The following is a 27,052-nucleotide window of genomic DNA, read 5'->3' on the forward strand; positions in this document are numbered from 1 at the left end:
CCTTGAAGCTCAGGCAGCCAACGGCCCTGATTACAATTTTATTACGGCATGTCCTTATTCTGATGCTATCAATGGAAATGAATTGGCAGACAATTGATTTACAATAACCCTCCGCTGCTCCATGCTGGCCCTTAGGGAGCCTCTGGTGCTCATTGATTGGCTCCTTCTGTCTGACTGGCTGTAACTAGGCTTTCACCTATCACAGGCTACTGTATTTCTACTTGACAGCTGGGAGTCATCTGCTTAAGGACTGCCACCTGAACAGATTGATTTTGTTTTCATACCTGTGTGAGGTAGGCCTCTCTCAGGAAAGATGAAGGTAGTTCTGGGTAGCACTGGCCACTCTATGCAACATCCACCCAATCCCAAACACCATCAGCGGTAATGTTGCGTTCCATTTACGTTGGTAGTCGGCGGTCGGAGCTTGGAGTGACCTCACATCCGAGATGACTTCGTTCAGTCAAGCCCCAAGGAAGTGCTCCGGACTTTGAGAAAATATTCATAGTGGCCCAACAGTGGGTTCTACAACTTCCGTATCAGTCCGTGACGTCATCCGGCTTAGAAAGACTTTTTCCTGTTGACTTACATTGAGAAAGAGACGTCTGTAAATTGGTGGATAATTTACCCAGTATGAACCCTTTTATCCCACGCTGTATCCACTTCTTATGATACATCCATGGTTCCAGTAGCACAAGTCAGAAAAAGATGGACGCCGGCAGTAAAGTTGTTCTCCTTGTTTACAGTTTTAGTATCACCTCGGGTTAGCCATTGTTAGCATACCAACAACTTTCTGTGAGTAAATGTACTATTTCAACAACAAGCATGTTTCTGAAACCTGCATGGCTGCCGGAAAAATTGTTCAGCACACTGATTGGTGGAGAAAAAAACTCCCAGCTGGCCATAGGGCATGCAGAACATCATTAGTGCCAAGTGTCTGAAAGCTGTCGAAAACATTCCCATCACAGCGCAACTGGAGTGCTCGCTAACAACCCAGACCATTATTCCCTCCACACAGAGCGAGCCGCAGACTGAGGCGTGCAGAAACTGATATGTGACTCTGGTACATGCTCAACATGTGCCGTGGCACCCATTTTCTCTCACCTCAATGGAGAGTCTCTCACCCTCAGGAAATGTATGTGACAGTTTTGGAGCTCTGCCTGGACAGTTGTTCTCTTCAAATACCTTTATGGAAGCAGCGGCGGTGTGATGCTCTCTGCTCTGTCCCCCCCCCTCCCCATGGGTTCATATTTCAAGTGTTAGCCTGAACTCCAGTTTGCTGGTTAATGACCTGTAATTTTCCAGCTGCAGCCTTACAGGAACATGTCTCTTAGCCTGAGGAGGACATGACCTCATCTCTGGCTGGAACACTTCTCTTTGTCAACTTGGGATTGCTAACTTCCTTTCCGATAGACTACCACTTACACATTTAGCTTCTTTGCTTTTTATAATATTGTTCTTTATTAATACTGAACATGTTCTCGATAACAAAGCATCCATGCAGCTCTTGTTACTCTTGTTAACAAAGTTTTTTTTTAACATGTTCAAAAGGGGCAAAAGAAGCATAAAAGCTTTTGTAGTCCTACCCCCTCTAGCAAACATTGCTAGTCGAAAGTCATACAGAGTTCAATTCATCTCTTTGTACAAATCAACAAAATTAATAATAATAATAATAATGATAATAATAATAATAATAATGATAATAATAATAATAATAATAATAATAATAATAATAATAATAATAATAATAATGATAATAATAATAATAATAATAATAATAATAATAATAATAATGATAATAATAATAATAATAATAATAATAATAATGATAATAATAATAATAATAATAATAATAATAATGATAATAATAATAATAATAATAATAATAATAATGATAATAATAATGATAATAATAATAATGATAATAATAATAATAATAATAATAATAATAATAATAATAATAATAATAATAATAATAATAATGATAATAATAATAATAATAATAATAATAATAATGATAATAATAATAATAATAATAATAATGATAATAATAATGATAATAATAATAATGATAATAATAATAATAATAATAATAATAATGATAATAATAATAATGATAATAATAATAATAATAATAATAATAATAATAATGATAATAATAATAATAATAATGATAATAATAATAATAATAATAATGATAATAATAATAATAATAATAATAATAATAATAATAATAATAATAATGATAATAATAATAATAATGATAATAATAATAATAATAATAATAATAATAATAATGATAATAATAATAATAATGATAATAATAATAATAATAATAATAATAATAATAATAATAATAATAATGATAATAATCCCAAAATCTTTAAACGTAAACCAAAAAAATTAATTAAAAAATTGTCAAAGGTAAATAATCAAATAATCCTGAGATCATCGGTCCTGTTCATAATCATTTAAAGTTGGGTTTTTTTAATATATTTTTTCATTTCACAGTGTTTCAGCTCATCCGTTTAAACAAGCCTAAGAACAATTGATGACCTAAATAAAAATATTGCCCTTTCAATATTGTTCATACTAGTTAGTCAACTGTAACTTGCTATATCACAGTTTTAAAGGTTGTCTAAACTTATTATTATTATTTGCCTATGATGACATCTCTTAGAAGAGCCATTTGTACTGAACCGAGACCAAGTTTGACATGGAACAGTTATCTTTGTCAACTTTGGATTGCTAACTTCCTGTCCGACGGACTACCATTCACACAGTCAGTCTCTCTTCTTTTTTTTTATTGGTCTGGAGATGTTAAATGCTGTTTAACCACCACAGCTTAAATGCAAATGTCCTACATAAAGTACAGCCGGAACGTGAAAGGCAAACACCTCTGATCTCCATACCATTAGACCGTGTGAGTGAAAGGCAGGCTCAGGTGTGTTCACTTGACAGATTGAGCTTATGGAAAAAAAACGTGCTTTGGCTAATCCTGATGCTACTCCTCTCTGAGGCCTCTCTTGTCAGAGGCAGTAGTGGGGATTGGCTGCTCAGGCATCTGCTTGACTGTGTTGTGCTCTAGATGTGAAGTTAAGTGGAAGGGCTGTCTGTGCAGAAGTAGCACTGCTGCCACTGTCAGCATGGGGCTTCAACCTTAACATACTTTTACTTTCACAGCGGTTTGTGCTGCAGATTGAATTTCTGTGCGATATATTTTATGGGGAATATAATAAAGCAATTGTATCCCTTTTCTGCTTTCGTGTCAGTGTTTTTGTGTAGTCCAATTTGTAAATCTATACAAAAGAGCTTCTGTGGCTCTGGGGGAACATTCGAAAGTTTGACAAAAGTGTACCTTTTGTTTCTGCATCGTATCTTGGAGTGGATTTGAGAGTTTTAGATGTTGTTTACCAGGCAGGGAAGGTTTACTTTAGTGTGTTATAAAAAGCAAAAATACATTAGAGCTATGTTAAGTGTTCTCGACAGAATGATTAGCCTTCACTGTTCCTGGGAGACGTTTTCTGAAGCCTGCATTATATATGTAGCTACCATAAAAGCAGTACAACACATTTTACATAGCACACCTTATTCATTTGACCCCCCTTTCCGCTTGTTTTCCCGTGCTTCTCCACACATAAAAACACTCGCAGACCACAGCTTGCATCTCAGCTGCCCTCATGTGTAAGAGATTGTTCCTCCATGTTGGATGATGGGCTCAGCATGGAGCTCTAATTGAGCGGCCATGTCTGCAAATGCATTAGTGCGGCTGTGCTTGGCCCACTTAATGCCCAACTACAACAAACATGGCCATCAATAGATACAGCTGCATTTGTATGCGGCACATAAGGACCCAGTGTGTAAAGTGGTTTGTCTAAAAGCAGCCAGACGAGGGTTGGTCAGGGGAGAGGCAGTGGCTCGTCGTGGTGTCTGAAACAGCTGACCTAATCCCGCCCCGCAGACAGGAAGGAAAAGGAGTGAAGCCTCTGGCCATGTGAGCTGCTTTTGCAAAGACTAGTAGTTTTGTGTAAAGCGAGGGGTTAGACATTCACTCAGAAACAGCATGGCTTAAGGGGAGCTTGTAAGCTTAACTCAAATTTGACTGATAATATCTATTATTTTTTAATAGAAGCTTGCTAAAAGTTATATTTTGGACTGATTTATTATTATTATGTTTCCCAACTACATAACATTTGTCCCATGCTTGAACCCCACCTATGAGTTTCTCACTCATCTGCGTCAGTTTCTTGTCTGCCATGAGGGTGGGGGGGGATCCTGGGATTTAAATCAAGGGGATTGAGCAGACAGCGGCTGGAGGATTTAACCGTCATTGCTGACCTCCTATGGTGTCAATTCCTCAAACAGTCCTAATCCCACCTCGTCCTTCCCCAACCTGGATCCCACGCGTCTCACTGGATCATGCTCTGGGCATAATGCGCCCTGTGCACATACTTGAAGGGAAAGATTTTCTCATGGGAATACGTGCAAACTCTTGTCACTGCAGCTGATGCTCAACTGTCAGTCTAGCAGTCATGCAGAGGTCTGTTTAAGCAACAGTATTCTTCCTAAATTAGAAATACCACGTCATTTTCTCTAGAATTCTGTGCTGAACCCATTAACTGTTTACAGTTAACACAAGGTGTAAACACAGACGCACATAGCTGAGCTGGGTAATCACACATATTTACTCATTCACGCAGAGCCAATGACCTACCTTTTTTACTATGGCTCATTACTCCTCCAGGTGCTGCTGTGGATGGGGGTGGGATGTGGCAACAAGAGGAACACTACAGTCTCGCACATTGTTAAATTCACACCGGGCCGCATCCCATTCTGTCGCCTTGTTAATCTGACGCATAATATTTGGTTTATTAGAAGGGAGCTTATCGTTCTTGCTTTCTGCTTCACGAGGCTCTTTATTTATATACTAAATATGCAGTTGATGTTACCGTCCTGAATACCTGTTTGGGTGGGCCCCTGATAATTGAGGGCCTTTGGGTATTAAGTGTTCACGCAGCCCATAAAGGCTTTTTGAATCCTGATAAATAACATAAAATAGCACCCTGACCGGCTGCTTAAGCTTTGTTTTCTATGCCTGGTTCAAATGGAGGTTAATTCTATGTCAAGAACAAGGTTAAACAAGCTTAAGAACAAGTCATGACCTAAAAATAGAAAACAGTGCCATTTCAATATGGTTCATACTGAGTGAGAGTGTGATATTGTATGTATGACGTCTAAACGTCTAAACGTTCTAGTGCTTGCTTAGGATTATACTTTTTACTAATCATTAGAGCGACATGTTTGAATACAAAAGTTCTACAGAGCCTGTCACCATAACAAATTTTGTTGCTTGATTTATTGTGCCAGAAATTATTGGTATACTTATCACTTTTAATGAGGCTGATATAATGATAATATAATAGCATAATAATACACGCTTTTTAAAGAGCAACGTTTCATTCTTGAACATATGCACTTGGATACGAATGACAAAGAAAGGAAATATTCCTAAAAAATACTTGCTTCTACTGATTGTTGTATTGTAATAGTAAAATAAAAAAGAAATCAAAATAAAACCTGATGACCTAAACAGTAGATAAATCTGGCTTTCTGGCTTTGTAAGCAAAAATAGAATTATGATAATATGGTACAATAAGTGTATAACATGGCAGGCCTGTTCCAAACAGCCCTGACAATACAACAGAAACATTACTTCAATATATGTTGTTTCTTTCTTCATGCGCCACTTAACAGCGTTATACAAAAAGTTCAAGTCAACGTAATAGAATGTGCATTATTTATGATGCATTGTAGCCATAGTTAAATGGTGGTGATGAACCACATGGCTTCTCACTCCAACCCAAAAATGTCTGTAATGGTGACAGCTTCCTGTGTCTCCCATGAGGCAGCGTCTTTCTAAAGCTCCTCCAGTTGGAGGTGTCGGTGCCATAGAGACAGAGGAGCACTTGGAGGTTAAGACTGTAATTGGTGGTCCGTCCCTGCCCCTGGTAGTGGAGGGCTCCAGGGATGAGGCTTCATCAGGCGTAATGATGTCTGTAAGAGAGCAGGAAGAGGGGGATTTGAGTGGAGGCCCCCACCCTCACTCAAATCCCCCTCTTCCTGCTCTCTGACAGGAGGATCCATGCAAGGCAAACTGAAAGTGCAAGGACACAAACCATTATTAGCCACTCCGGGCCCATTTTAGAAAGTCTAGCAGATCTTTTAGCCTATTAAATGCAATAAATAAGAATGGATAATAATTATGAACACAACTTGTTTTTTAATTTGTATTTGTTTATATTATATTCTGATAATTGATCAGTGAGAACTTCCTGCGCGAAGTGCCAATCCAAGTGTAGTTAAGAAGGAGACTGTGACTGAGGGAATGATGGGAGTCTACCAATCAGAGGTCAGGGGTTTGATCCCCAGCCTCTGCAGTCAGCAAGTGTCCTTGGGCACCCACCACACCTTACTGCTATAGTCTACAGGCTACAAGTGTGTGTGTGTGTCACTGAAAGACATGTCATGTAAAAGGAGGGGTTGCAGTTTGTTCGGCGTTGGGATGATATTCAAAATGTTGGGATGTTTCTGTTGCAAACGTGTGTGTGTGTGTGTGTGTGTGTGTGTGTGTGTGTTTGCACAGCGCTCTTGGCCATGTTGTCACATGTTAACTCGTGTGCATCAGTCTGGGGCTGGGGTACCCGAAATGCCTGCTTGTTTTGCAGTGCCCCGTAAGTAATACTTGGAAATAAAACTGCCAGCTTGTGTGTGTGTGCGTGTGTGTGTGGTGTGTGTGTGTGTGTGTGTGTGTGTGTGTGTGTGTGTGTGTGTGTGCATGCCCTCTCTCTCTATCCGCCTGGAGGCCAGCAGCACCCCCTCCCAGTGCTATTTATGTATTTGCTCGGCCATGCGACTTAACCCTTTCACAAGCAACCTAAACCTTAGGGCACGTTACACGCCAAGCAGAAGTATGCCCTATGCCCCGCATTTCCCCATCCTGCACACACAGACACACTCCTCCCCTCTTTACCCGTGATTCACATCTGGCCTCCTTTAAAACAGAGCAGCTTTTTTGCACCAGTGCAAGGAAAAGAGCCATCAGCAGATTCCTCGGCTCTAGATTCTATGAGCTGCTTCCAACCAGAACTAAGAAAATATGAAGTGTTTAAACTGAACTGCAGGCCTTTAATCACAAATAGTGTGACACTCATTATATATATGTTCTAATAAGCATTACCACTTTATATATGGCATTGTACACAATCTGAAGTGGTTGCACACCGCCAGATCGATTGGAGGGTCCAGCAGTGAGCACGCAGGCATTAGAACAACTTTTGAAAATGGAGCAAATTGAATTATCCAGCTTTATGATGCCTCTAAAACATGTGCTGCCCAAGATCATAAAAGGGACATTAAATGAATGTTCTGGCTTCATTTCTAATAGCAAAGCTGCAGACAGGAGCTTCATGAGCAGGGTTTGTTTATGTCTTCCCATCAGTGTCATCCACCATCAGAATAATGAACGTGATTAGCACTGATTGATATTCAATTTACTGTAATGATGAAAGCACTCTTATTTATTTTATATTTTTATAACATTTTCATAAGGGTGCTTTTCCGACACAAAAGTTTTAGTGATTTAGCTGGCTGTTATTTGGCACTAAATCAGTTTAAATTGTAAAAGGAAATGTAAAATGCCAATACATTAACCAGCCTGTATTAGCATTTTAAATGCTAATTCTTTGTGGATAATCACACATAAATACAGCTCTGGGAGAAATTAAGGTACCACTCCACATTTTTCTTAAATCTGTATCTCTACATGTATGGCAGCTATTCCAGTGTCTGTTCCAGTACAGAGAAAAATAGTAGTTTATAGAATAAAAATACAATAAAAAAATCATTGAACTCAAAGACTATAAATAATAAGACAAGAGAAAATGATAATGCTGAAGTGCTCTCTTAATCTTTTCCGCGTCTGTATATTTGTTGGAAATCATTTAATCATTTCAGTTTATCTGCTAAGTTTGAAATGTAATGTACACATGTTAGTCAAAAAGTGCAAGTATTACTTTATGATTTTTTATCCAAATTAATATTATAAATATTGTAAAATATCATCAGATTTTCAACCCCTAAACATTGCCTCCATACCCAGTATTAGCTGCAAAACATTGTAAGTTGCACATGGTGGGCTGGGTATTAGAGGTCGGATATAAAGTGAAATATGACATTTGTCTCCAACACTAACTCCACCATGTCAATGACACTGCATCGTACATCCAGGCTGTCTAGCATGTTAATGTTAGCATTTGATCCTTTTAAAAACAGCATAAGCCAAGGAAGGGATGGAAAAGGAAAGCCGTGGAAAGTCCAGCTGTATTTACTTAGCCACCCACCCCCCCGTCTCCATGTTACGCTTCTGAGCTTTCCGTCTCCTCGGTGGGCCGATCCCTGGCTCTCTCCGGCTGAGAAGAGCCAGTCTCTAACCATTCCCACGGAAAGAGTTGCCAAAGCAAATTTGGCGAGAGGAAATGAAGACCCTGCTGCCTTTCCCAAAGCCTCCCAATCTCTTCCCTTTCCTTCCCCTTTTTCCCTGTTTGTGTGTGTTCATTCAAAGCTGTGCTGCATGGCCTTCGTTGGAGCAGAGGGGAATCATTTGTTGCCTTCCCTCTTATTATTCTTTCTCTGTTCTTTTCCAAGCATATCACTGTTGTCATGTGCAGCTCGTAGTGTTGCTGACTTCCATGCTCTAGGTCCAGTTTGAAACTCTGCATAGTCCTTTAAGGAGTGTGGGCTGTTACAGAGTTTTGGTGGTCTAGCACAAATGCGTCTGATTGTTTTTTTGGCTTTTTGGATTAGCAGAGTTTTATCCTAGAAATCATCTGTTGTTGCTCTCTGTTCAGACTTGATCCCTTGCCACAAACTGTTTACGCTTCTTCTTTTTTTTCCAACCATTGTTTGTTTCTTTGCCATACTGTACTCCCTCCTCTGTTTTTACTGATGTGATTGTGTGATGTGTGACTTTATTCCCCTTAGGAATATTAACTGATTTAGCCTCTGTGAAGAAACACTTTATTCATTTCACTGCATATTGAAATGTTATTTTATACGGCAGTTGTTTTAAATGGTTGCCTCAAGTATTGAACCTTGGGAGCCTCAAGTATTGAGCCTTGGGAGCCTCTGTTTTGTCTACTAGCCTCTCTGGACTCTTCCTGGAAGTGGAATATGCTGGAACAACGTTTCTGAACGCTACATTTTGTTGGGGTAGCCTCAAATGTGAATTGTGAAATAAGAAGGAATTGAAATGTCAGATTTCTAGCTGTCCCTCCAGGAAATCGCTGGGAGGGCGACAGGAGAGCTAGAACACTTTACCCAGAGAAGCAGTATCAATACAAGCTGTTTTTTGGCGAGGGCTGTGGAAACAAAGTGTCTTTTTGTTTTTCTTTCAAATAGCAGGGGAATGCAGGAGAAGCTTCCCCGCTAATAGGATAAATGATGGCTTATGTGGTGGGGGGGGTGTGGTACAGGCAGGTACTGCTGGGGCCTCCTCTCTATATACAGCTACCCGATAGTCGGAACATCTGCTATTTGTCTGTACACACACATGCACGTGCACGGGGCCCTGTGTTTCTTTCCTCTGGCAGGTGTCTTTCCTTTCAAGTTCTCACACGGTTCTCTAACCAGCTAAACAAGTTGAAACTTGCTCTTTATGATTCCAAAACTTGAACAAACACAGTTACTTATGTGCTGAGTGCAGGAGAAATGACTCGGCACTGTATCAAAGTGAATATAAGATGAGGTAATTTCAAGTCTAGTCAGCAAACCAGTTCATCTTGTAGTCGGAACTGCGCCTCAGCAGGCCTGAGAGTCCCGGGTAATGAGATTAATCTGATCCTTCGCAGAGCAGCGCTGCGATGGTTTGACTGTAACTATGTAAAGTGTTTTTGCTATTTACTTCGTGAAGACAGAGGCCCTATTGTTCTCTGTGACTCCTCAGCCGAGGAGACGACGGTGGGATGAACTAGTTGCCAAAGTTGGAGCTCTGCGTGTGTGTGTGTAACCCACAAACATACAGTCGAGGAATCTCACTCGGCTGAGCAGCCATGGCGCTCGCTGTATTTTTATCCTGCGTGTTCTTCTGGGTGTTGAACTGCACACACTGAGGAATTAGCATAGAGATGGGGGGAATCAGAATCCCGTTATTCGTCCCACAGGGGGACTGTACATCAATACAACAAAAGTAAAGATAAAGACACAAAAATAAAGCACTATTAGATAAAGAGCATGCAGATAAAGAATATTAGAATTTACAAAGTACACTTTCGGGTAAAAAACAAGCAGCAGCAGTATTTATGAAATAATATAGAATGAAGTGTGGTAGTTGGAGTTACACATTTTTTTGTGAGTTACAAATTATTATTATTATTATTATTATTTTTTGTTACACATTTTTGATACAGTATTACAATTGTCAAACTAAGAAGGCCTCCAGTAATAATAATAATTTAACTAGGTACATATTGCTCATGATTGTTATTGCACAACATTGGTGTCGCAGTCTCTGTTTGTTTTGTTTTTTACATTATGGCACTTTGGAAAAGGCAGCTTGTTTGTTTCCTCAACAGTGAATGAATTCCGCCTGGAACCTGAGAGCTCCAGGTCAGCCCTTTTTCCTGCATAAATACTGGAATGACATGTTGTCCAACACCTGTTTGTTACCCACCATATGTGGTATTTTTTTTTTGTCTGTTCTGTACGAGGTGAGCCAAGCTCTTATTCTGCCTCCGGGAGGGGGGCCCCTCCCCTTCACACCATTGTGGGCCCCTCAGCGAGACATGCAGGGAGGCCAAAGTCAGGTCACAGGCAGGGTGCGGCTCCGTTCGCCCTTCTGAGTGAAGAAAGAGCAAAGAAAACATTGTTTGGCCTTTCATCTGGGCCTCGTCTCAGGGGAAGTTGGTTAGGAAACTTGTTAGGCACCGTGTCACTACACGCTGCTGCTCTCAGCTATGCAGTCCTGACACTGACTCACATCATGCAGTCAGAGGAAGAATGGGTTCTCCAAAAAGGTAACAGCCGCAATGATCAATGGCATGCTGCAATGGCAAAAAAAGATAGCTAAAGGTGCCATGAAAATCCAAATAGAAGCTACAAAAAAGCATAAGATAGGACTTGAATTTAGTTTTTAACCCTTTGTTTCATACTCATCATGCATTGCTGAGCAATTATATCTTTTTTTCTTGATGGAATTAGTCAAATAATTCTAAATATTTTTCGAACCTGATAGCTTGTTAGTGGAGTATTCCAAACCTAAACGTGAAAGATAGTTTCCTCATAGTGACGATAAATGGACAGGCTTTCGCTGTTATGTTACTAAGGGGTAGTTGGGGGTTTGCTTTATGACAGACATCTGGTCCTGGAGAACGTACTGGAAGCTTGTTTAGCCCTGGGTACTTCATCTAGCCGTGCTTCTGCAACTTATTTCGCTCGCTTTCTTTCTCTGCAACAAGAATCTTGCTTGTTTGTAGAGGACATCCTGTAATCTATGACACAGGAAGCGCTCTCAGACAGATAGACGAACAGGGTGGGGTGGGGGTTCTGAGGGGGACAGACAGAGAGGGGAGGGAGGCGCAGAAAAACTGAAACAAGGAGGTGGGTAAAGATACAATTACACACTTACTGGGGAACAAAATGTTGTCTAAAAAACGGCGTTATTCCGAAACCTGTAAAAATGTTCGTAGCTCACAAGGCAAGTTTCAGCTGGGGTCCTGAGAGGAAGTTTTCAGAAGGCAGTTTTTCCAGAAATCTATGAGCTCCCCTGCAGGCCCCTTCTGGCTTCTTTCCAGCAGTCCAGCAAGAATAACCCTTCCTCCAAATGTGTTGCTTTCTTCACTGCTGCTAACTCTAATTGAGTCCAACTTGAAACAGAAAAGATATATTGGTCAGAGAACTTATGGAATCTACCTCCATGATTTCTATTCCCACCCACTCCCTCCACATTCTGATCAACTGTACCAAACTCTTTTCCCGCCGCCTCATTTGAAGCCCAGTGTGTCTTTGCTTCAGCCAACCTGCTAACACAAACATCCATTCTGATTTAATAAAGAAGGCACAACAGGATGAAGATCGCACAAACATTTCATTTATCTATTTAGGGATCTCTCAGAGCTTTTTAAAGATGTCTGCAGCTTAGTGAAAGTATAACAAGTTTCACTTCCACAGTTGTCTCTCCACTGTGCTTGTATCATGCAGATACCCCCCAATGGGATCTTGCATTTATTTCAATGTCCCTCGCATGTTTAAATAATAATTGACTACATAATTGTCACAAGTTAAGTAACAAGACACATAGAACCTTTCAAAAATATCAAGACGAGCAGAAAGGGTTTATCCAGGCACATGTTTTAAAGAGATTGTTTACTATATAATATTCAACAAATGTGTTTACTCTCACTGCGACAAACATCACTTGTCTGCAGACAGAGGAAGTGTTCTGAAACTGTTTCAAAAGACAGTCTCAACCGAGAAGTCTGTTATCACCCCACCCATCCTGTCTTTGCCTCACACACACACACACACATACACACACACACACACACACACACACACACACACACACACACAGCCATGCTAAGAGACATGTACACCCAAATCCACTCGCCAGACACGTGCTCACACATGAGCCCCTCTATGGGCCCCCCCTTTGGCAGCTGAGACAGGCCTGCCACTCTCACTGTTTCCACATATGCTTCCCCATGACTTGAGGCTTTGTGAGTTCCTCATGCAGGGGGGCTATTCCGAGCCGCCATGTGTGAAGTTAGGGGCTGTAAGTTAGCATTTTCACAGATATGCGCTTCAATCATCCAATATTGACATTTTGTGCTCATTTCTTGGCTAATACTCTTCCTTCAAAAGCGGTCTTTTAGTGCACACGGCACTGGGACTGCTTGTGATACAGTGATATCTAACTTTTAATAAAAGGCTATCACCCTGATACCAGTGTAATGCTCCACATTACGAGGTGTCATGCTCTCAATGTGAGGTGTGGGAGCTGCCGTCTGAGCATGTCTAACACACACCTCTGCTAATCTGAAAGCCTTATTTTAGAAGTGTGACATCCTGTCTATGCTGTGTAATCCACACCGGATCACAAAGGGGATGGGCTGCAGAGTGCACGGGTATATGCACACACACTTTATTTATGTGTGTTTCTCCGAAGGTTAGCTCTATCTTTTGCAGCAGTAAGTCGCAGGCTTATCAGCAGAGCAGTGTAAAGAGTGTCTCTCACCTCCAGTCAGGGTCTGAGTGTGTGTGTATGAACGTGTGAGTATAAGAGCAGGGCCCACAGAGCCCCCATTTTTACATATTTAATCCCAGGGACCCTCTTAGTAAGATATCCCTAATGGTATCATTTCACATGAATCAAATTCCATTTAAATGACTCCTCACTGTTGCTCTGGAAACAGCCCAAAGCCTCTGACATCACCATAAAATTGGGATTCCGTCCCCGGCTGTCTGCGCCTCGTGTCTCACAGTCCCACTGTTCAGTAATCTAGACATGTAGATTTCTCCCTCCCCCCACCCACCGGCAAACCCCATGAGCTCTGCTGCCAATTGTTGACTCCTCGACGCTCTCCTCCGTCCCAAGATTACCGGGGCCGGATCTCACCACGATTGGAAAGCCGCACGGTTGGCAATCGGTAATCCATGAGACGAGGCCTGGCACGTGGCAGAGAGACTTTGCCCAGAGGCATTGCAGTGTGTGTGTGTGTGTGTGTGTGTGTGTGTGTGTGTGTGTGTGTGTGTGTGTGTGTGTGTGTGTGTGTGTGTGTGTGTGTGTGTGTGTGTGTGTGTGTGTGTAATAAACTGCAGGCACTACCATGATTTTACGCCCTGTTTATAGGACATATCTCTTCACATCTGGATAACACACAAACCTCAGTCAGGACTCGTCTGTCTTTTTGCTAGAAACAAATAATCAAATCTATTGTTTAATCAAGAAAGGCTTTTTACTATTAAATACTATCCTACACGATGATTAAGTCTGCATTATTTGTGTGAAAATAGGCACAATATGCCCTCTATAACAAATATGTAATGTGAGAGCAGACATAAAAGATCATTGCTGGTCAGGGAAACTGTGATGGCGTTATAGAAAGTCATTGAAAGTCACGGAGCGGCACGTCAGTGGACAGAGGGCAGCTGTCACATCGGCAGACCTCGGCGGTATTTGTTCGTCTAGCCACGCTACTTTCCTGTGAGAGCAGCTCTGATTACACAGACATGTGGCACAGCATGACACACTGCCAGAGAGAGAGAGAGAGAGTATCTAACCCCATTACAAATGACCACCTGTTGAGGAGGAGGAGGAGGGGCGTGTGTGTGTGTGTGTGTGTGTGTGTGTGTGTGTGTGTGTGTGTGTGTGTGTGTGTGTGTGTGTGTGTGTGTGTGTGTGTGTGTGTGTGTGTGTGCGCACACACTGATGCTGGCTGCACTCCTCACAGGCAAAATAAGTGTGAGAGCACCAGAGAGAGAGTATGATGAGAGAAAATATCCCCCTCTATAAATATTGTTGGTTTGACAGAGCCAGCATTACATTAGGGACCTCCACTTCAATACGAGTCAGAACCACACACACGTCCAAGGTAATTCCACAACTACACCCTGATTGCTGAGAGACTTTCATTTCAGCTGTCAGGAAGAAACATAGGTTGATCATCATGTCTAAATCCACTTTATTGTTAAATATCAGTGGTACATTTTTTAAGTCATTTCATATTATTTGTATTACATAACACTCCAAAAATTATAGGGATTATTGGATTATTCATCATCCAGCAGCACACACTGTGTTTAATCAATTATGCATTGCTGTTGCATTTAGTTTGTGTGTCCCTGTGTGTGTGTGTGTGTGTGTGTGTGTGTGTACGTGCGTGTGTGCGCGCGCCTGTGTGGCAGCTAGTGACAGCCACAGCTCGGAGAGGCTGAGGTCATAGCCACCAAGCCGAACAGAGGAAGAGAAACAAACCCCTGTTTGTTTGTTTTTTCTGTATGGATGTATCTGTGTGTGACAGACAGACAAGCACACACACACACACACACACACACACACACACACACACACACACACACACACACACACACACACACACACATTGCCCCAGTCACCTCTAGCCTCCTCTCTTGGCTGCCCATGAGCAAACACGCTGAGCTGTATTGGATTGTGTGTGACAGAGTCAACACCACACCTACATCTAAAACACACTTCCAGCTATCAGACACCTCCGCTGGCACTCGTGCATACATACACACACACCCACAGACACACACACAAGCAGTTATTTGTCTGTCTGACACTATTGGGTGCACTCTCTGTTCACTGACATTATAGTTTGACAGCTCTTAGCCAGCTGCCAACCTGTGCAGCCACATCACGAGGGAACAGTAATCCAGCCGCTGCACATGACAGGGAGCCGTTCTCAAGCGGATATTGCTTTCACTTTGTGGACTGGGGAGTCTTCAATATAGGTTTATATGTTTGGAAGAGAACTGGGGCCACTTAACAAAACATTTTGGATGTGACCAAAAGTCTTTAAAAATTCAGAGATTCAGAATTCTGAGAAAAAAGTCAGAATTCTGAATCTCTGAATTTAACATCAGATTAAAATATTTTTCTCTTTCTGTTTTTTGTTGAAAATCTCAGCATTCTGACTTTTATCTCACAAAAGTGTTATCTCTTCTTACTCTTTTACTTTTGGTCACATCCCAAAAAATGTCTCCCCTAAACCCCTAATCCTCTTCCGTATTACATCAGCTCATTATTTCTTTGTAAAAAATACTGCCTAAGGGAAATACAGCTAGAACTTAAATGAAATGTCCTTCTTTTCCTCCAGGCCTCTGATCCCGTCCCTATCAAGCGGTCCAAACATGAAGACTTCCCCTCGCCGTCCCTGCAGGCTGACAAAGAGAAGCAGCACGACTGGCTACAGTCCCTGTCCGCCGCCAATAAGGTCAGTGTTGCTAAGCTCAGGAGGGAGATGTTGGTGATGACGCATGAGATGAGATGTGGAGTAATATTATATGCTGCAGAAGTTTTCGGATGAGGGTAGCGCTTAAATTTAGATTTTGGCTCGTGGTGCTAACAGAGGGGGGGGGGGGTAACTGAAGACACCATGAGCCCTGCAGATTCACTTACTGAGAGGGAGCGCAGTGTAACGCAATATAACCACAATATAATGATGAATGTCCCCTGTGAAGATCAATATTCCCCAGAAAATCCACTATGAGGAGACGGTTAGAACGTCCTCTACTATTCATTGGTAGCTTAATTTCATACAATTACACATTCACACGGTTTTAAGGGACGACTGATCACATTTACTGCAAGCTATAGCACTGCTACACTGACAAATAGATCACACAGAAAAATAATACCCTCTTTTAAGTCGTCCAAAAACAAGTGTATTCCGTCTTCCAACATGTCCTGCAATAAGCCTGTGTATCAAACATAAATGCTATGTTTCCGTAAATGTGTTGGTAGCATATCCAAATGTCTAGCACCGCTCCTCGGCATTGAACAAATGTCCTCCAAATGCAACAGTGTTTTTCGCCTTGTTACTGGAAAACGGGAGTTTGTAGCATAATATGTTTGTGTTTGTTTTACTACAGGGGCTTAACTGCATCCAGCCCAGGCAGAGGCCCTCAGCTTTCAGACCCTGGTCCCCCCACATCTCTGCTGGGGAGAAGGAGCCCTCCAGTCACCCCCTGGCCCTGCTGAGAGACAGGTACAGCATAGCACTAACACACCTCACACACCTCACTCACAGCAATAGGGTGCTCAGAGATAAAGTACTTTTGAAGTTAGCATTGCCCTGGTTCCCTCGACAAGAAACCAATGTGTTGTTTCCATTGGATTCTGCAGAACACCATGGACACTAGTTTTATTCAGCAAAATAATCTTCACAAATAAAGATAATGGCAGGCACTAGAAGTCAGAGGCTACGTTTGCTAAAACAAACTACACCATTGTTAACTGTAACGTCATAACCACAATATTTTTTTGTGGCATAGCACACTCTGTTCACCACAGACCTTTTAGCCATATAATCCATTAAAACTCATCCCTGCAGCACTCTGGGAAATATCCAGACTTTAAGAAGGAGCTCTTACTGCAGCAGATGTCGGCCATTTTGTTGGGATCTGATGAGCTGCTCTCACTTGTCTGGGTGGGCTGGTGTCAGGGGGTCAAGTCTGACTACACCACAGCCTCCCACACTGCTCCACTTACACACATTTGACACACACTCACACTGTGGGCACCCACTTGGCATGGCGCTGCCAGAGCCGGCTGCACCATATCTGCCCAGTTTCTCCTAAAGTGGGAGGAAAGAGCTGCAGGCACTCAGCTGAACGGTTAGCGCGGTTCAGTCTGACCGTACAGCACGGTACACACTGTTTGCATGCACGCACCATTCAGATCCTGGCTCTGAAGTAACCTTTAAAGATTTGTAGATGCATTTTATCAAAATTGCCTTTTGGACAAGTGCATTATTCAAATCTCAGGAGGAACAATAGTTGGAAAAGACCAAATATGTGTTAAAATATCATTTTTATAGTTGAAAAAAGACTGTATTTGTTTAACACAGATCCTCTTATATCTTCACAATCTGATCATTTACTATATTGTTCAATGGTAATACGGTTTTACTAAATAATTATTAAAACCTCCAATATAGTGACTCATATCACAATTTTATAATATTGCAATTGGTTACTTTTCCTAAATTATTTCTTTCTTTCTTGTTTCTATGCCTTGTATTGTATTATGCTGCTGCAACACAAACATTTCCCAGTTTGGGATTCATAAAGTCATTCTTATCTTATCTTAAATGTAAATTGTTTTTTTTTCTTCCCTCAAAGCTTCTACAACTACAAGAGTACGGAGAAAGCGGTGGCCCCCAATGTGGCCCTCGCACCGCTCCCCCTGGGGAAAGTAGGTCCAATGTCCCCGTCGGTACCCAGCACCTCCCATCCGAGTGGAGGTGAGGGCGAGGGCTCAAACGGCAGCTCCAGGCCCCGCAAGAGAAGAGCCACAGAGGAGCTCCTGCCCCCAGCGCAAGAGCCCCCCTGCCCCCCGCCCTCAGCTGCTAGCAAGCCACCGCTGCTGCCCCCCCCTCAAGACGACAAGGACTCTGAGGTGGAGATCGAAGTGGAAAGCCGTGATGAATGTAAGCAGAAACTCAAGCAACTACCAATTTCTACATTTTCAAAAGTGAGCTGTTTTATTTTGAAAAGTCAGCTTTTTGAAAACCTACATGGCTCAGTTCAAAATGTTGTTTCAAAAGAAAACTCCTCATCTCTTCCCCGACATGATTTGACATAACAGTGATTTGCTAGCACTATTTGTTCGAACAGAGACTTAATACTTCTCTGGATTTAAATAAATGCCTCTGATGGCGGTTTATAGAAAAATATCTATAAAAATAAGACATGTCTTCTGATTCATAAGAATTTTATATATATATATAATTTTGTGTCTTTGTGTAGTACACCTCATCATTTTGAGGGACAATCCTCCTTTAAGCATAATTAATATGCTCAAAGCCTAAACAGTGCTGCTTTATGATACCTAAATGAAAACTATGATACATTTTAGAATTTAAAACTAAGTCACAGGTCATAGGCTCCTCCAACAATGCAACATAAATATATATGACATAAAACAATTAAAAATAGTGCAAGAAGAAACATATGAATATGTGAGATGTAAACAGATGAAGGTATGCACATGTGAAGACAGAGTGAGAATGTGTTAAATGTGCACATTGATACAGGGCTAACACACCTGTGAACCTTAGTCTCCACCAGAGCATTTTCAACAAACCTCACCCCCCCCCCCCCCCCCCCCATTTCTTGTTCTCTCCCAACAGTCACGTCCTCCCTGTCCTCCCTGTCGTCGCCATCCTTCACCTCGTCCAGCAGTTCAGCCAAGGACCTGAGCTCGCCGGCCACCCAGGGGCCCGTCTGCACCATCACGTCGGCCGAGGGCTCCCCTTCCGCCCCCGCACCCGTCGCAGCCCCCGTGGCCCCTTCAGAGGTGGGGCTGGAGTCTGAGCTGGAGAGTCTGAGGCAGGCGCTAGACAGTGGACTGGACTCCAAAGAGTCGAAGGAGAAGTTCCTGCACGAGATTGTGAAGATGAGGGTGAAGCAGGAGGAGAAGCTGGGGTCTGCCCTGCAGGCCAAACGCAGCCTCCAGCAGGTAGGGAGACGTTTGTGTTACCAATAGTACAACTTGCATTGGTAATGTGCTTTCCCTTGTCTGATGAGAACATTGATACATGTTTCATATGAATGAGTTGAGTATAGGTCCGAGGTGTGTTTAGCTTAGCAGTTAGCAGTTGGCACACAGACTGAAGGCAGACAGAAACTGTGAGCCCAGCTCCATCCACAGTGACTTGTACACCCTTCAAACTACGAGTGAAGTGGATTAGAGTCCATGATTACTTGACCATGTGACTTACAACATGGCGCTACTTGAGATTTGAATGGAAACATTTCTTACTTTCAGAGACACCCGTGCATTTAATGACTAAATGATGGGAAAAAAAGCCCAGTTACATCTCAACTCATAAGTTTGTGACTTTACTTGGACTTTCCCTGCTTCAACTTGTCGCAGATGTTTTTAATACAGCTCTGCCAAAGTTGTTTGCAATGTATATGTATCTCCATACCACACATATGAGCAAAGTGCTTTACCTAAACTAACCAATGTGCCATTCAAGGCCACCAACCAGTCAAACTAGTCACTGTTACGCAATCAAATATGGAGACAGACAACATGATATAACAAGATCAGCCGTAATTATTGAAATGTACAACTCTGGTAATGAAGTGTCTATTCTATCACGGACATGCTATATATACAAAGAATATGAAGTCATGTTAGTGTTTGACTGTTGGCTGAGAGAATGTGATTTCCCAGCCCTAGCGGCTAACATTAATGCCTCTCTTAAGTTCTTGAAATCAGAGCAGACAGAACATTATCACAGTTGGCTCACTGAGGAAGTGACTTGAGCTCAGGCATCAAAATGTAGAAGTGGATTAGAATCCATGATTACTGTCAGCAAAGCTTAGCATGAGTTGGCAAGTAATAAAAATGAGAGTGGATGTGGCAGTGGAGGGAGAGGCCAGACTTCCATCTTTATTTTTGGTCTTTGGACTGAGAAACAAGAAACAAGAAAATGCCAACGAAGGAGTCGGAGTGCGAGAGCGCCACTGAACACATCCTGAGTCAGAAAAGCTCGTCCAGCCTGACAGCATTCCACTTTCACTGTCCATCAGAGTTCAACATCAATCAAACCCCCCGACAACGTAATGAAGTCCTTACTTTAAAACAGCTGCCGGTTCATTCCTGCTGCGTTTAGTGACAGTGGGGAAAGAGTTCTTTAGAGTAAAGGGTGTGATGGGGATTTTCCCTTTTTCTGTAGGAGCCAACAAAGCTTGACATGTTTGTCTTATCTGCTACACACACACACAGACACACACACACACACATACACACACTTCCAGTAATTGAGAGGAAGGAAAGCTAACTTCTGTGAGCCCACCCTTTGCCCTCGCCCTGGCTGGATGTAAACACTGACATGGACACTGTAACGGGCTCTGCTCTCAGGTGTCAACGCCTCGGAGACAAAGCAAAACAGCCATGTGACGGATACATCCCCCAACATTAACAAAACCTGGAGACACACAATCCCTCTATGAGACAATCCCTATTTTTGAGTTAACTTCTACATGTCTTTTTCCCAGGAGTTGGAGTTCCTACGGGTGGCGAAGAAGGAAAAGCTGCGTGAGGCGACCGAGGCGAAGCGAAACCTGAGGAAGGAAATTGAGCGCCTGCGAGCCGAGAGCGAGAAGAAGATGAAGGAAGCCAACGAGTCGCGGATCCGACTGAAGAGGGAGCTGGAGCAGGCGCGGCAGCTCAGAGTGTGCGACAAAGGCTGCGAGGCCGGTAGACTCCGCGCCAAGTACTCGGCACAGGTGAGTTAGCCTGCACGCTAACGTAGCTTTCTGTCGGTTAGGGTGGGGGTTATTGTCTGTGCCAGCTCCTCCAAATGTTGAGTATCCCAAAGTTTTATGTTACAAAATGTATAGAAAAGTTCCCCAGCATATAGAAACTGCCAGATGCTAACTTACATATGTTGGGCAATTTGTACAATTAGCATAAGTTGCATTAATTAACATATGCAGACAATAGCTTAAAGATGCCAGGGCTGATTTGGACAATGTTGGTGTGATTTTGAAGGTTAATGAGGATGTTAAATCAATTTTTGACCTTTTCAGGATCAATAATTGCAGTTTTAACCAGATAGTGGCCATATTTGTATTTGTATGTTGAATTTTGGGTCGGTTTTAAAGTTTAGGGGACTCAAAACTGCAATTTGTTTTACTAAACATGTCAGATTTTGAACCAAGATCCTTAATAATCCTATAAACCACACCAAAAACGTTGTGGTACTCAACATTTCTGGCTTCACGCTGCTGACAAGTGCACTATTAGGGTTAGGTTGGGTCCATGAAACTTTTCTTAATCTCTTGGAGACTTGAGCAACATGGGGAAAGCGTTTAAATGAAGACGAGCGTGGCCCGGCATGCAGACAGACACTAACACTCCAATTTGTGCAAACGTGATGGTAGAGAGTCTAGACCATAATGTCAACACCCTCTCAGTAATTGCAGAGTTTCACTGTCTCAAATACACTCAAGGTCAGCAGAGGAGAAGGCAAGAAAAAAAAAAAGCCACATTTCCTCTTCCACAGTCAGAACTAAATGGGTGTAGCCCCGAGTGAACAGACGTAGGATAAGTCCCCCTCCGAAGGGAAACAGGAAGAGACGTCGGCTTCCTTCAGGCACCATGGGAAATGCAGATTAGACAAAACAAGGGGGAGGTTATGCTCTCAAGCTGCGTCTGTGAACCCCCCCGCAGAGACTGCAGCCGCTCTGGAAGGCTGTCATTAACACGAGATCTATCAACTGATAGTGGAACACACACACAGGGGGGACTTTTTTCTAAAACTCCCACAATGCATAGAGACTGTCAATTTAATATATGCTCAGATCATGACCTTGTTTCTGTAAGAACTCATATAGAAATCACAAGTTGTTGAAAATAGGAAGCCAATCTGCAAGTGAAGCAAGACTGTAAGTTAATGTCCCCTCCAGGAACGAAACATTTCTGCCAAGCTTGTCAGTTTCCTTTTGCCTCTTTTTTTGGACAACAATAGTATTCAGTTCACAAAATCGCATCACAAGGGAATTTATTTAAAACAAGCTGACACCGGCTCTTATCTTCTCCATGGAATGGACTGAAAATGTGTTTGTTTACTGGGATCATTTTGGAACAAATGTTAGAATATATCCAAACTCTTAAAGCCTAAATAGTCTAGACACAAGACTGGTAAAACGTATGTAATTGAATTACAGACTTTATTAGTTGTGCTTAAAGCAACGAACAGAAAATATACAACGCATATTTGTTTTAAATTCAGAGGTTGAGGAACATAGAAGGAAATTGAACTTGCTGCGTCCATTAAAGAGGATATGTATCCCTGTAGGTGGTGTTCAGCTGGAATTCTTTACCAAATGATTTAAAGGGCAGTGTGAATATCTTTAGGTTTAACAAATTGTATAAATAAAGAATAATTAGACAGTATGAAGATATCAGGTAACCTGATTTGTCTGCTGGTAGATTGCTTGTGTTGACTTACGGTATGTCAAATATTAATTTCTACTTCCTGCTTCCATCACAGGCTACAGAAAAACTGCTTAAAGTGCACATATTTGGTTTTATATTTGCCATGAGTGGAATAAAGCTAGTAAGCAGGAACCTGGGTGTGTAGAGCCGGCTGTGTGTGTAAACAGGAATATGAATACTCCATGTGTACAGCTCAGTCCTTTAGTCACATCTGCTTCCTGCCATGTGTTCCCCAGATCGAGGACCTCCAGATGAAGCTGCAGCACGCCGAGGCGGACCGCGAGCAGCTCCGAGCAGACCTGCTGCTGGAGCGGGAGGCCCGGGAGCACCTGGAGAGGGTGGTAAAGGAGCTCCAGCAGCAACTCTGGCCCAGTGACAAGGAGGGGGCGCCTAAGGACACACTCGCTGAAAACTAACCCAGCAGCTAACCTCACCGCCCCGACCAACACCCCCACCCCCCTCTCCCAATCGCCCACCATGATCCCCATCTTCTGCCCCAATCAGATTATGAACACATCCAGGAGTCCCGGGCTGGCTCGCCCCCCCCCACCACTCAGAAATGAAAGACTCTCCGAGCAGACATGAAAATCAAGTGAGTGCTTTCATGGAGAGAGCTGGAAACGCTGCAACAGGGAAACAGGTGTTACTAAATCAAGCACTGACTTCCAAACTCACAGAACTACAGACAGGATCACAAGAATAAGACAACAGAGTCTGAGGGGGGTCCACGGACAGGCGTCTGTGATGCTAATGCTGAGAGACGATCATGTTGTATCAGAGTAAAGCAGCCGTGGAGAGGCGGGGCTCACACTTAACACACCGTGCCCGGAAAAATCTCCACCAACCGCACTGTGACGATTGGGGGACATTCTGAGCTATTTAAGAGACTACATAGCGAAATGTAAAGAAAACAAGAGACGGTTTCTGTTTTTCTCTGTGCTATTGAAGTTTAAAAATATAAAAAAGAAGATACAAATAAATCAGAAGATGAACATAACAAGCAAATGAACTTCCCACAGTGCCACCGGGGTTTTGTCGGTTTTTCAGGAAGCCATCGCAGTCCACTGAGGGGAAAAGCATCCAGTTCAAAGTTCTTTTCCTCCCATTGTTGCTTTATAAATTCATGTATTTCTAATTTCTCCAAGTGGTGAGTGGGCTGGGTAGATCCTTTCTCTGGATTGGGAGTTGGGAATAAAAACATGCTTCATTTCAGTGAGCACTTTCTGGATGTCAATAACAACATCCGACAGTGTTGCTGCCAATAAGCCGCACTCTGTCGCCTTCTGTTATTTTAACAAAAATCCTGAAGTGTGTATCTTGTAAAGATAAATCCTCCAGGTGTGAGAGTGGTTTTACTGTCTTGTAACACTTGAGTGATCGAGCCGGCATGTTTTTACTCCCAATGACATCAGAGGCATCACCTGTGACATCATGGTGGGCTGGATATGGTGACAAGAACCACAAAATGTTCATTTTAATTAAATTAAGGTATGTAAATATAAATGTATGTTTTTGTTTTTTTTGACTTTACAATAATGAATCGCACTTTGTCATAACAAGATACTGTTATAATGCATTGTACTCCCACTATTGTCTTCAATCTTACTTTGAAAAACACCATCGTATACATGACTGCTACCATATAAATCCAGTAAGCATTATGTTGATTATATGCATCTCCAATAAATACTGTTGTTCTGTTTTCTAAAGGCAAAGTCTTGTAAATAAATGGAAAGAAAGAACCTGTTGCTTGCTGATGCAGTCTGGGATTGTTGGACAATTTTGGGCTAAGCACTCTCCCGCTTTTGTAAAATTAACACAAATATCGCACCCGGGTTACAACTCCGACAAAACATCGTTAACAGCATGTGAGGTGAATTGTTATTGGAGCCTGAACTAAATTCTCGTGTTGGAGGAATAAAATGTAATTTTATTCAAAAGGCAGCATCCGTCACACAGTGGGTACAATGCAATCAGAATGTACATTGTGTTAATGCTATTTTTCTTTTGGTTGTTGTTGTTTTAAACGTGGAGATATTTTATTAATGCTTGTCTGTTATGTTCACTTTTTTCAATTGAAAACTCATATTTTCTTTATGCATGAAATTTGAGTTTGCCATACATATAGTCAGTTATTGGGCATTGATACTGTACATTTAAAGGTTTTATTGTGTTATGCAATATAAAGCAATTTGTCTTATTTAGAAGAGGAAAACGTAACAAAAAAACGACACAGTAGATTGCTCTTAAGGAAAAAAAAAACTTCACTCTTGCAAAAAAAAACTAAAGACAAGAAAAAAAATGCAATGCTGGACAACCTCAAGTGCCTGGACACGGGCGAAGGGTTTCCAGAGAAGGAGAACTGATGATGGCGCTGCTGGGGGCGCGGCCTCTCATCACCTTCCTGTTTGCAGGTTTCAAATTAAAAGCCCCTCCCTCGTTCAGCAGCTCTTTTTATCAGTATTCTTAAAACCAACCAGTTTACAAACGTTGTTCCTTTTTCAGTGCTGAGAGTAATTGAACAAATGCTAGACGCTTCAGGCTTTTCTTTATGAATGAGTGCTTTTCCTTCTTTTGAAATCAATGATATGCATGTTCAAACAATTTTTATAGAAGATCTTGAAAAGCCACTTGCTTCGATGGAATGTTACTTTGGGTTGTATATAAAGACTGTTTATTCCCTGCTTGTTGAGGATAACAAAGAGGGCATTATGTTAGAAGCCCTTTTCTTATCTAACATTACTGATGTTGCTCAGAGGACATCACAGCGTCTGCTACTTTGGCAGACCTAAAATTGGTACATTTTGTAGTTGTTTTTACACTCAAAAGAGTTGATAGCCTATGTGTAGTTTACTTTACTCATGGTTTTCTACAAAAGAAGGGAGAAAATAACGACATTGGCTCTTCACTTTCCCGCGCAAAAAGAAAAAGCCGTTTAACAGCGTATTGTTTTCTAAAGGAGAATCATTTTGCTAAATAATGGACAGTAATGCAGCAATAACAGTCCATATTAATAGACAAATACTAGCCAGTGTGAGGATTTGAATAAGAATTTACAAATGTAAATATTTTTTTCATTTACGATATTGTATAATATATGTACATGGTGTTTCCTTTTTCAAAAAGAAATCTTTTCTTACAATAGCTGTCTCTTTTTTTTGAATTTGTGTTTTAACTGAAATGTTTCAAAAACAGCAGTGCGTAAGAGAATATTCCCTACATAAACATTTAATCCATTTCTTCTCTTTTTTTTTTTTACTGTAGAGTCTTTATATCAAATGACTTTTTTCACCAGTTCATATATATTTTTAACAGTATGTTCAGTATCAGATAGCAGACCTAGCGTATGGGTGACACACACATGCGCGTGCACGCACACACACACACACGCACATAACTACGCCACCTTGCAGATTGTTCCCCTCATCCTCATGTATCTTTTTAGCCCTGTGCTGCTGCTAATTCTATATAAACCTTACAATTCTAGAAATATTTTTATGTAAGAGGTAAATGTAAGCTTTCCCATCATTAATGCCACATATACAGTATGAAAAAAAAGCTTTGCTTATTCATCTATCTTCCTTGTTTCCCTCATTTTTCACGCCTTTTTCCTCATTCCTCCTCCAACAACCTTTCCCCTTCTCTCACGACACGGACTATATTGTAAAGTAAAGGACTTTATGAGATTATGTTTGAAAATAGCTATGCTTATATACTACAGTGACTGAATGTACAGTGTATAGATGCATTACCAGAAATAAAGTTGTTTGTCCAGATTGAATGACCCAGTTTTCGTATTTTCTGCTGCATGTTGGGTAAACAATGTAAAGCCTCGTTTCCCTGCAAATGTTGCATACTGTGCTTTTTTCATTTTAATTAATTTCACTAATGAATTTAGTTTGCGTTGTCCAATGGGGGATGGTGTACTTACAAATAATACTCTTTTTTTATTAGAGGGGATTTTGAAGGTACAAATATTCATGGCTGAAAAGACAACAGAAACACATCTCAAACAAGTTGGTTTCCGCCTCAGGATGGAAATTCCGAGAAGAAAAACAGTATTCAATGAAAAACCTGGATGAAAAAAAACATTAAATGTGAATATAAAGCTCATAACAGAAAGATATACGATCCCTTTCAGCTAAAATAAAGTGGAGTTGTTTCGGTGCAGAGTCCACTCTTCAGCATACCAAAACAACACTAAACATTCTTCTTGTTCCACCCTCTCATCCGCTTTATGTACACAGATATGGTTTGAGGGCAGCCGCTGGAGAAAACTCCATAATTACTGTGAAAACCTTT

At 41.5% G+C, this 27,052-nt stretch overlaps 1 protein-coding gene across 1 annotated transcript in view; it reads left to right on the forward strand.

The window, feature by feature from the left end:
- skia (v-ski avian sarcoma viral oncogene homolog a) overlaps positions 1 to 26,531 on the forward strand; it is a 69,827-nt gene extending 43,296 nt beyond the window's left edge. The window contains exons 2-7 of the mRNA XM_063886139.1: positions 15,891 to 16,007; positions 16,666 to 16,781; positions 17,917 to 18,224; positions 18,927 to 19,255; positions 20,806 to 21,036; positions 22,987 to 26,531. Coding sequence (XP_063742209.1) covers positions 15,891 to 16,007; positions 16,666 to 16,781; positions 17,917 to 18,224; positions 18,927 to 19,255; positions 20,806 to 21,036; positions 22,987 to 23,166 — 1,281 coding nt within the window. The 3' untranslated portion in view covers positions 23,167 to 26,531. The remainder of the gene's footprint in view (positions 1 to 15,890; positions 16,008 to 16,665; positions 16,782 to 17,916; positions 18,225 to 18,926; positions 19,256 to 20,805; positions 21,037 to 22,986) is intronic.
- Positions 26,532 to 27,052: the final 521 nt, after the last annotated feature.

The sequence above is a fragment of the Eleginops maclovinus genome, chromosome 1 (genome assembly GCF_036324505.1).
Source record: "Eleginops maclovinus isolate JMC-PN-2008 ecotype Puerto Natales chromosome 1, JC_Emac_rtc_rv5, whole genome shotgun sequence".
Taxonomy (NCBI): Eukaryota; Metazoa; Chordata; class Actinopteri; order Perciformes; family Eleginopidae; genus Eleginops; species Eleginops maclovinus.